This window comes from Elgaria multicarinata, chromosome 5, assembly GCF_023053635.1.
Source record: "Elgaria multicarinata webbii isolate HBS135686 ecotype San Diego chromosome 5, rElgMul1.1.pri, whole genome shotgun sequence".
NCBI lineage: Eukaryota > Metazoa > Chordata > Lepidosauria > Squamata > Anguidae > Elgaria > Elgaria multicarinata.
In genome coordinates, this window is record NC_086175.1 from 63450652 (window position 1) to 63462894 (window position 12243).

Here is a 12243-nt window from a genome sequence, read left to right on the forward strand (position 1 = left end):
CTGATCCTGTACCTAGAGAAAGACTCCATTGACTTCATGAGAACGGGGTGATATTTTGTGATTGTACCAGTGGCGTATCAGAAATGCATATAAAATTAAGAGAATGTTTCCTATGCATATTAGATGGTGCTGTGAGATTCATCATAACGAACAGGCACCTCATGATAGCCCTTTAGCAGTACAAAGAGAAGGGGGGAGAAAGAACATTTCTTTTTCTATTAATGCTATATCATTTTGGAAATGCAGTATAGTTTCTCATACAAATTAGTTTGCTTTAAAAATTCCAAAGGTTTAATTAGTTATATAAGACCTCTAACATTATTTGCGGGAAAACTCTCTGGAAATCCTCTATTTGATGTCATAGCAATTTCATAAAATCAGCAGCTGTAATAAGCTGTATTTAAAATTTCAAAATCTGATTTTTAGGAAGGTGTGTGTGTGTGTGTGTACACTTAAGAAGCATGATTGATATATATATATATATATATATATATATATATATATATATATTGACAACTCACATACACAAACGCAGTCAACAGTTTGGAATCTGTATACCTAGGAGAGCAAAGTGATGAAGGACATGTCAGACATGGCACCTGGCACTATTTATCACTTACAACGTTGAAAAATTTGCATTGCAAGACAAATCTCTTTGACAGAATAGACTAAGTTTTGTCCTTTAAACGGCCGCTGTACTGAAATATTTTTTCATTTGGCATAACATTTAGATTTTCTTCTGCTTCTTTTCACAGGCTCTTTTTGACCCGGAGAACCGATGTCTCCCAGTAGAAGGGGGTGTTCAGATGCTCATGTCAGTAAAAAAAGCCATTGTGGCTTCTTCCCCTACCCCCGCACATGTTACAGGCATGGCTGTCATTTGCATAATTCCCAATGAGCAGCACGGTTTGTTATGACATCCAAATCCAGTGTGTGGCACGGCAGGAGAACACTTACACATTCTTTTTCATAGAGGTGTGAAAATTGCCCAATGGGGATGCTTTTCACAGGTCACTTCAGGATTCATTCAAATTGCCTCCCTCTTTGGCTCAGCACATGCTCAAATTAAATCCAGGTGAGAGCCCAACCTTCAAGGGAGCAATGTGACTTCCTAAGTCTAACAGAGTGCATGTAACTTTAATACACTTAGAGCAACTTGAAATGAGCCTTGAACTTCCTGTTCCCTATGCGGCAGGGTCTTGCTATTTACTGTTTTACTCTGTACAGCACCATGTACATTGATGGTGCTATATAAATAAATAATAATAATAATAATAATAATAATAATAATAATATATTTTTCTGATTCATCCAGTTACAACTTACTGAGCTATGATCATGCACGTTCTCTTTAATTTAATCAAATCTAGCTGAAGTGTGAATTTATTTGAATTCCTAGATCAATAGTCTAAAGTTGTGAGAAAACTGTAAAACCAAGTTTCTTTTGTTTCTCAGTTATACATGTTTGCATTTAAATATTTTCAGCACAGTTAGACTGTCAAGAAAGATTGTAAAAAAGCCATATGGATGGCACTATGACAGTGGTGATGCTTATTTTATTAAGATATTGTGATCAACAGCACTGCTGTAATTCACAGTGGTAGCTTCATATATCCTTTTGCAAAAGTGAATGATAGGTTGAAGATTTAGCTATAAAGCTGTCAGGCAAAGCAAGATATTCAATAAAAGTATTTTTATTACTATATTGCTGGATCGAGACACATGCTCTAAAATGCTTTGCAGCATGCTTGAGCAATAGCTCTTTTAGCATCCACTATGTCTACTAAAATGAAAACCACAGACGTTTTATGTAATAAGCTTTTCAAATAGGTGCGGGTAGGTTTTCGAAAATTCAAGTTGTCTTTAAAATTTGTTAGAGTATAATTAGTATGAAAGAAATTTTAAAATAGAGTTTGTGTTGAACTTAAATGAAATCTAAAATGGAGTTTGCGTTGCGCTATGTGTACTTGGTAAGGCAGGCATATCAACAACCCCTTATCAGGAGTCCAGAACACAGTCTGCTTCTTCCACTACTTCCTAGCAGTGATTCATATGGATCATGTGCTTTCATGTTTATGTGAATCACCACCAGGAACTGCTGAGCATCTCTATGAAAATGTCATGGCAAATGCTATCTCATCTACTAGATTGAATATTTAGGAATAATTGACACACTCCAGATTGACCAATTGATTAATTTCTGACTTTACCCGGGGTCTAATTTGAACACACTGAGCTTGTTTGAAGAAGTGATTCATGCAAATGAGTGCTTTTGTTTGTTATGTTAGATGATTATTGAACTAGAGTAAGTTTGTATATCTAGTTTTGGTGTGGTGTGTGTGATTTAACTAGAATCTCACAGCAAAGATGCATGGCTCTTCTTATATTCTAAGAGGAGGAATAGACATGGGAAATGTGTGCAGCATTACTAGGGTGCAAATTTCCCCATAAATATTTCCATGATAACATCCTTATTTTAGATGCTCTAAAGAGAATAATGATGAAGTCAGATGTGGGCAAGGTGACACATGCCTTAACTACATGTAGATTAAATGCATGTGAAGCTATCTTTGAAGAGTTTTTGGAAACTGCTTTTGTTCCAGAAAGCAGTAGCAAGAATACTGGTGGGCAGAACCATAAATTCAATAAAAATAAAATTCTAAGACAGAGGTACACAGATTTTCCATCAGATCTTAGGGCATGGTCATCTGGTGTAGGAGGAGGCCACTTCACTGCTCATTCCTAATTCTAGATTATTTATGAACAAGTTGAAAAGAATTGGTCCCAATAAAGATCTCTGTGAGATCCACTATTTACTTCCTTCCATTGGGAGAATTAACCATTTATTCCTACTTTCTGCTTTCTATTCTTTAACCAGTTACTGATCCATAAGAGGATCTCTCCACTTATTCCACGACTGCTAACTTTGCTCAGGAGTCTTTAGTGAGGGACTTTATCAAAATCACTTTGGAAGTCCAAGTAAACAATGTCCACCAGATCACCCCTTTGTACATGTTTTCTGACATTCTCAAAGAACTATAAAAGATTGGTGGACTTGCCTTCACAGAAGCAGTGTTGATTCTTTTTCAGAAGGACTTGTTCTCCTATATGCTTACTAATTTTGTCTTTAATAATGCTTTCAACCAATTTACCTGGAAAATATGTTAAACTAATTGACCTGTAATTTCCCAGATCCCCCTGGATCCCTTTTTAAAAATTGTGTTATGTTGGTCATCCTTCAGTACTCTGGTACATAGAGGCTGAGCTTAGGGACATACTGCATATTTTCGTTAGAAGATCAGCAATTTCATATTTGAGTTCTTTGAGAACTCTAGGATGGATATTGTGAAGGACAGGAGTGCAAATCATAGAATCATAGAATAGCAGAGTTGGAAGGGGCCTACAAGGCCATCGAGTCCAACCCCCTGCTCAATGCAGGAATCCACCCTAAAGCATCCCTGACAGATCTGAACCTCTAAACTGCTGTTGCTATGTGGCTGTAAAATATGCCCTCTATGAACGGTCTATTGTTTCAAACTGGCTGTGCCAGGCTTGGGTGGGGAAGGTGAGAGTTGGTGGCTGCCAGCCAAGGTCATCCCTGCCTTGAGCCAGTCTAACTCCCACCAGCACCTAGAGGTTATCAGGGTGGTGGAAAAGCTAATGGGATTCAGCTGTGGGAAAAGAGGTGGGCCTGGCCCCTATGAGAGGGGGTGGGCAAAGGGCCGGGAAAGGCACTGGTTGGTCTGCCAGGGTCATGGGACAGGGGGTCCCAAAAAGAGATAAAAAGTCCTATGAAGAAGACCCTCCATCTTCCTTGGTGGTGTGTGCGTATGACAATTGGGAAGATCAGGTCCGAAGCAACCAGGAGGGGGTTGCCCGGAGTTTTTTTTATGTTTTAACGTGTGTGGGTATTCTGGAGAAGGCCAGCCGATGCTTCGGTTGGGTGTGGGGACGTATGATTGTTTATTGGGGTAATGGCTAGTTATTAGAACTTTTCCTCACCTTCTCTCCTCACTCCCCTTTTCCTTATCTCCCTTCCCCCTTTTCCCCTTTCCTTCTTTTTAAGAGGCTTTTACCAACCAAGGCCTTACGTATTAGTTTTAGTGACTGTAATAAATTTGCTTTAGTCCCTAAATGTGTGTCTGTGTGTTATTCCCTGAACATCTGACTTGTCCCGGTTGTGGACAAGCCTAGGGAGGTCGGTTGCTTGGGAGTTCAGGACGTTTGGTCCAGGAGCCTACCTTGCAGGGTTGTCAGGTGAACCCTGACATCCGTTACAGATATCATCCGTTTTGTCAATAAGATTGAGAACTTCATCTTTTGTCACCACTATTTGCCTCAGTTCATCAGACACCCTTCCTGAAAACATCAGTTCAAGTACAGGTATCTGTCCTATATCTTCTGCAGTGAACTCTGATTGAGCTTCCCTTAACTCCATTGTCATCCAGCAGCCCAACTGCTTCCCTACCTAGTTTTCTGCTTCTAATATATTTAAAGAATTTTTTATTGTTGGCCTTGATGTTATTAGCAATATGCTCTTCAAAATTATTTATTTATTTATTACATTTATATACCACCCCATAGCCGAAGCTCTCTGGACAGTTTACAACAGTTAAAAATGGTAAACATTAAAAAGTATACAAAATGTAAAAAACCATCAGAAATATAAAAACATCAGTATAAAAACAACAGTGGTCAACAACCTTGACCACTGACTGAAGTGCTTTCCACCCTCTACACATTCATACCGTTTCTCCTGTGTGAATTCTTTGATGAGAAGTGACCTTGACCACTGACTGAAGCGCTTTCCAAACTCTGCACATTCATATGGTTTCTCCCGTGTTAATTCTTTGATGACGGAGTTGTATCTTATAACTGAAGCGCATTCCACACTCTGCACATTCATATTGCTTCTCCCCTGTGTGAATTCTTTGATGAGAAGTGAGGTTTGAACTATGACTGAAGCGTTTTCCACAGTCTGCACATTCATATGATTTCTCCCGTGTGAATTCTTTGATGATGAGTGAGACTTGCCTTGTGACTGAAGCACTTTTCACTGTCTGCACATTCATATGGTTTCTCCTGTGTGAATTCTTTGATGAGAAGTGAGTTGTGACTTATCACCGAAGTGCTTTCCACAGTCTGCACATTCATATGGTTTCTCCCCTGTGTGAATTCTTTGATGAGAGGTGAGGCTTGTGCTCTGACTGAAGGTCTTTCCACAGTCTGCACATTCATATGGTTTCTCCCATGCAAATTCTTTGATGAGTGAGACTTGTCTTGTGACTGAAGTGCTTTCCACAGTCGGCACATTCAGATGGTTTTTCCCGTGTGAATTCTTTGATGAGAACTAAGGTGTGTGCTTCTAGTGAAGCTCTTTCCACACTCCAAGCGTTTGAATGAGTTGTCATCTGTGTGAGTTTTACAATGGCTTTTAAGACTTGATTGAGAATCAAAGCTTGTCCTAAGCACAGAATACTGATTTATTTCCATTTGTTCAGCTAAGTTTTCCTGTACTGGGGTTTCACTGTACTCATGGCAATGAAAAGCAGAGGATTTATTCCTCATCTTGAGCATTGCTCCTGTTTTTATTCTCTCCTGGTCCATCAGAACTGAGCTGGCGGCAACCGAACAAGGAAGAGATCTTGGGATTGTGATGGGCAGCTCGATGAAAAGGTCCACCTGGTGTGAGGCCGCCAGAGAGGTCACGATCCCACAGATCTCCTCCATGACTTCCCGATGCAGAGCTCTCTGGTCCGGATCCAGCAGCGCCCACTCCTTCTCCGTGAAAGACACAGACATAGGATTGCACTCAGGGAAAGACAAAGCCTTGCCCAGAGAGGCCACGATCCCACAGATCTCCTCCGTGACTTCCCAATGCAGAGCTCTCTGGTCCAGATCCAGCAGCACCCACTCCTCCTCCATGAAAGACACAGCCACCTCCTCAAAGTTCACCAGACCCTCATTGGGTCCCACGGCCTCTGTTCCACCTTCACGACCAGAAAGAGATGATGAGGTAGCAACTGCTGGCATCATGACTTCACCCTGCACAGTGGCTCCACCGTCAGCCTCCTGAATGATCCTTCTTTGCTCTGAACTGCACCTGCATGGAGCCTTCTCTGCCTCAGAGAAATCAATGCTCAATTCTGCAAACAGGCCTGCTGCTCTTCCTGCTTCTTGTTCTCTGCCTGGCTGAGGAGGAAATCTTCTGCCAGGGCCACCGCCTGGGAAGTGGTCTCTGCTCCACATTCTCTCACCCAGCTCCTGATCTCCGAGGGCAGGATGGCCAGGAACTGCTCTAGGATCACCAGATCCAGCATCTGGTTCTTTGTGTGCCTTTCTGGTTTCAGCCACTGATGGCTGAGATCGTGGAGTCGGCTGCAAATCTCTTGGGGGCCCTTCGCCTCCTGGCAGTGGAATTGCCGAAAATGCCAGCTCTGTACCTCTGGGCAGGGCATCTCTTCTCCCAGAATTCCCTGCACCTTTCCTTCCCAGAGATTGAGGATTTCCCCCCCAACTCTGTTAGCCTGGCCTGGCGGGCACCGTAGAGAAGAGAAAAAAATGCTTTTTTGCATCTCTTATTGTCTGTTTGCATCACCTTTGTGTAAGCTTGTGCTCCCTTTCATTTCCCTCACTTGGGCAAGACTTCCATTTTCTGAAAGAAGCCCTCTTTTCTATAATAGCTTCCTTGACAATGCTAGTTATCCATGCCGGTGATGTCTTGGACTTGGTGCTACCTTTCCTAACCTGTGATGTACAGTTTAGCTGACCTTCTATTATTGTGGTTTTGAGTAACTTCCACACATTTTGAAGGGGTTTAACCCCCTTGACTCCCCCTTTCAACTTGCTTTTCACCAGTTCCCTGATTGGCAAACACTTGAAAATCTGATCAACCTTTTTAAGCATTCAACAGCAATGGTTTTTTAAAAAAAAAAAAAATTGGGAGGTGAACCGCATAGCTCTTGCATATATCTACTTGAATGTTCCCTTCCTCAACATGTAGAGATGGTAACAACTGCAGGGAGACAGCCCACTTTCAAATAAATGTGGCTATGAGGCTATCAAAAGCCCTCCTGCTTCACCAGTCCTCTAAAGCCAATGAAAGACAATAGACTGTAATAAAATTTGTTTGGTTTCTTCCAGCTCAAGCACCAAAATATAATGGCTATGAAGAAATATTACATGGCAGCAAACCAGCAACAAATTATTAATTCTTTCCTTATAAGAAATTATAACAGAGAATTTAGAGACCACATTTTTAGCGAGTATATGCAATGATCTATCTAAACAGAGCTTATTTAAAGGAAGCAAATATATCATTTTGCTAATATTTAGTTAATACATAAGATCTTTGAAACTGGGACAACCACTTTCATCTATGGAATACAAAAGTGATGAATTATATGTTCTTACTTCATTTATTGGCCTGTTTCCCATATTTAATAAATAATTCCTGTGACAATCTTTGATACATATTAAGAAAAATAACTAAAAAAAATCTAAATTATAACATCATTTGGATAAATATAGTGGCCTTTTCCTTTAAAAATGTCACACTTGCATAGTTATAGGATTTCATTAAGCTTCCAAAATAGATAAATTACTCTTATGAATGCTGTTTGGAAATTAATGCATGACAAAGAAAAATAGCTAACCCTAATAGAACTCTCATCAGTTAAGGCCTCCAAAGATCAAACACTCAGAGAGTATTCCATTAAATTTGAAAGGCAGAGAGTCACAGCAGTATGGATTTTCAATTATACATGAAATGCAGCCATTAACTACTTTTGAAAACAATGCACTTCTTAATGATGCCATATTACCTGCAAGAGAGCCAGCAAAATGATCAAAGAAACCCAATCTCTGCTTTTTATGCTATTTTAAATCTTTTTATCATTTTCAATATTACAATTATAGATTCAATGCATACAATAAACAAATTAGTCAAGACACTGGGAGATGTGTGATCAGTCTCATGACAGTTTTCTAAGAAATGCAGCCATGGGAGGTTGCTAGAGCAGAGGACAATACCATCTCACAATCTGTTTTTCCAATCATAATGCCTCCATCAGTTGTTTTCTCTGTAGGGTAAAAGTTATGGGGACACCCTCTTCATAGCATAGGTCAGGAGTACCCAATCGTTTTCAGCCTGTGGTATGTGGCTGCTCACAAAATCGCCACTGTGGGGGCATGGTTACTCTCAAAATGGCCATGAGGGGGTCAGGTCAAAAGACAACAACATGTTCAAAATATGAAATAATTTAATAATAAATAAATAAAAACAAAATACTATCATCCAAACATTATCAACAAATGGTTCATAATGGCCCCCACTGCTGCACACCAATAAAATAAACAAATGGGGCTGGGTGGGGCAGCCAGTGAGCCCAGAAATCTTGCACACACAATGAACAAAAATAGTGCAGACACGTGAGTGAGCACATAGCAAAATCCTTAACTTTGCACGTGCTACCCACATGCACAAAACAACATCCATAGTACCACAGCAAACACAAGGCAGATGGCCATGGAGGGAGAGGCGGGTCAGAAGATGATGATGATGATGATGAAGATGAAATGCCCCTGAATCACCACTACCCCAAATACAAAAGCCTGGAGGTAAAGGAACGTGGGCAGATTAGTGAATGGGCTGGAAATTGCATTACTTTACAACAAACAAACAGAAGACAAGCACCGCACCTCCCAACAAACACAAATAAAGTGTTGGAGATCAAGCACCATCCCTCTCACTCCCAAAAATGCTAATAGGAGGGGGAGCAAGAAGACAAAATACACCCTTCCTTTACCTATGTTCCTCTTTCAGATGGAAAAGACCCAGCCCACTTAGTCCCATCCCCGTACAGCCGGTTTGCATTCAAGGGGAACATTTACCTTTACCTTACACAGCCACTCATTACTCACACCCACTCAAAGCAGGAACTGATTGGAAGTAAGCACACCATTTGCAACTTATTACTTCGGCCAATCACAGAGTAAGGGGGCATGTCATAACTGCAAGTTGAGGTACATAGACTTAAAAATATAGAGAAATGAGGTCCCATAGACTTAAAAACACTTAGCAACCATGAAGTTAGCAATCATGCCTTGGATACATAGAAATCAGCAGGGGGCGCAATGAAAGGCCTCAAGGCCCCTGCCACAGGTGGTAAAGCAGCTGGGGATGATTTTGACCAGAAGCATGGCCTTTGAAAAAGGAATTAAGCTCTGCATGCCCTACACTACTACTTCAATCAAATTCATACATCCTTGCAACTGCATTCAGGCAGACTTATCAATTATCTACCAGAGTCTCACCTAGTATTGCGATGTGAATGAATCTAGCTGAGTAAAGAAGGATAGCATTTTCAGACCTCATTCCAAACAAGGAAAACCCTTAAGCTATGATGGTTTGGTATAAAAGTGTTGGTATTCTGAAGCTCACAATCATGGCATATACTAGGGTTATGTACTTTAAAACTGAGGCTTTTAAATATCCAACTGCAAAGTTTTACATGCTTATTTTTATGCTTCATTTGAACTGGCCCAAAGTTTTATCTCTCAGTCAAAGAAGACAAGCACATATAACACATAGGTAATTATGACAAACTCAAGAAGGTATGTTTTTGGTTTCCAGAAAACTGGGTATCAATATATTTAATCTGGCTCTTATATTACTTTCCTCACAGAGCTGTGATGATGACACTGCGCTCCATGGGTTTTTGTACCAGGAAAGTGATATGCCATAGTCTGAGGCATATCCTCATGAATAGCTAACTGTGTTAACTGCATTCACATGACTGTTTTAACATTTTGCACCTATGGCTGGAAGTCAACACAGCTTGACCTAAATCTACAGCTGTCTTTCATTCTCTCTTTAGTTTCTGTAGGACACAGTTGCTTCAGAACCTTTCTTGTCATTCAATGTTAATGTATTAATGACCAGGTTCATGCAATCACTGCAGCTCACTGAGGTTTATTTAAGCCACAGTGGGTTGCAGTGCATGCCAACTGCTCTTTCAAATATTCAAATAGCAGTGGGTAGTTGCCATGGCTTACTGTGTTGTACAAACCAACCAGGATGAATTTAAAAGGGTGGCTGCCATGCACTGTGACTTAGATAAGCCATGGTAGGCTGTGGCAATCATGCAACCTGGCCCATTGTTTCCTTTAACAGATTAATTTAGTAAGCATTTAGGATATGCTTGAGAAAAGTATAATATGCAGAAAAATAATCAATGCATTCCACAACTTATGATGATGATTTATATGTGCTCTGCCAGAACCTCATTCTGCTGAATTTGTTGTCCTCCTCAGTTGCTTTGCTGTTTTGTAGATATGCCACAAATACCCTCCTCAGGGATTCCTTTGGGTGTTACATTGTTTTCACTTGAGCAAAGCACACTGCTTTAAGTGCTTTAAAGTGCTTTAAGTCTTAAGTCATGTATTGCATTGCAATGTCGCTTGAATTTTCCTCCCATTTGAAAATGAGTGCAGGGGTCAAGCTGTGATACATATCTGCATTGCTGATATTTAAATATGCAGGCAACCTGCCTCCATCCAACTTTCTTCAATTCCTCCTCCTGCTCTGCCCCCCACACCACGCTCCAGACTTTTCCTGAGGGTCCCCCAAACCCCTGGGAGAGGCTTTTCAAGAGGTGCTGGGGGCTGTAGTAGGGAAGAAGGAGCAGGAAAGATCCAATACATGAATACTCTTATGCTTACTTAAGTTTGGGATACAAATCACTATTCTTAAAGAATAATAGGCACAGAAAAGTCACTACTTACTCCGATCAGTAATGATTGCTCGAGCCTCTTGATTGCTAGTTTTATTTTTCAGATTCTGTGCAGCTGTTATTAACTCCTCCAGTTGTGGGCGCCTTTGTTCCAAGTCTTGAAGTGTTGCCTAAAAGAATGAATATAATTTATATACACCAGTTGTTTATATTCATATGCATCACCAATCTCCTAGAATTAATGGACCATGACCACATCTTGAATGGTTGTCATCTCTATGTCTTTTGCTGCCGGGGGGTGGGTGGGAGAAAGCAAACTACATAAGGTGTATACAAGCATACCTCTCTTAGACAACCGGATAGTTAATATTATCCTAACTGTCATGAGGAATGACTAATGTCATGAATTAAATTAATTAGAGATGCCATGAAATTCCATTATTTTAATTTTGGGATGGAATTCACATATTCATAGTTACAACATGTCTCTGAACAGCTTTTGCAAAAAAAAGCAGGGACTTGTGCAAAAAGTTGTGAGATTAAGTCAATTGCACAGAATAAGGATCCATAACAGTTCAGAATCAAGTACATTAGAAAGCTAGTCAACTATTTCAAAGAGGAAACATGTTAAGCACTAAGCTCAGTAGCAGACCAGTCAGCTCTTTAAACTGAAATTGTAATAAACCTTTTTGTACCATACATGCAATAAAAATTCATTCAGCCTGTTGACATGAGAACTAATGACAACCAGTTGTAAAAGAGATATAAAATATGGGTAAAAAGATACATGTAATTGGAGCTACTCTATTCTTATAAATAAGTTCTGCATGCTTTCTAACTGCACAAGATTCTCCTTTGTGTCATCTTCATCTATTCTACAAAACTCAGTTTGTACACAATGAAATATCAGTTCTGCTAATTAGAAGCATGGTTTCTATCAATACATTATAAATAAATATGTTCTACTGTTAGAAAAGGAGAGGGGAAGGAGAGGAGAAGATGATAGATACTGTGGGCTTTATTCTAAGGAAATAATTTTCTTAAAAAAGAAAGAAATGCAAAACCTGTGATGCTACAGTAATCAAAGCCTAATTTCTTTAAAAATCTATACTGGAATAAGTGCAGCGATTAGTGTGGTCTATCAAACTTTGTAGCTGTACCCAACTTTTAAATCTCATTTTGAAGGAATGCATTTTCTTTCTTTCTTTTTCTGGCCAGTCTCATTTTCATAACCTATTCATTTTAAAAAAAAAGCTTGGAAATGCCAGGATCATGAAGCAATATGATCCAAGAGCAAACACCTCTGTGATTTTTTTAAATGTAAAACTAATGCCACTGACTTTTAAGGCCTTTTCCACATTTGTGGTTAGTGACTGTTCAAGGGAAATCTAATTTTCAGGTTTCTAACTTTTATAGATCCTTTACACAAAAGTGTGGTTGAGATATGGAACAAAGTGCTGAAGTCAGCAACTGAATGTGAATAATGTGGATTGGCTAAAGAAAAAATGTG

At 39.8% G+C, this 12243-nt stretch overlaps 1 protein-coding gene across 4 annotated transcripts in view; it reads right to left on the reverse strand.

The window, feature by feature from the left end:
• The window catches only part of DMD (dystrophin), a 1279927-nt gene that overhangs the window by 328669 nt on the left and 939015 nt on the right, over positions 1 to 12243 (reverse strand). For all 4 annotated transcript variants that reach the window (XM_063126497.1, XM_063126496.1, XM_063126495.1 and 1 more), the window contains exon 52: positions 10786 to 10903. In XM_063126497.1, the coding sequence (XP_062982567.1) occupies positions 10786 to 10903 (118 nt within the window). The remainder of the gene's footprint in view (positions 1 to 10785; positions 10904 to 12243) is intronic.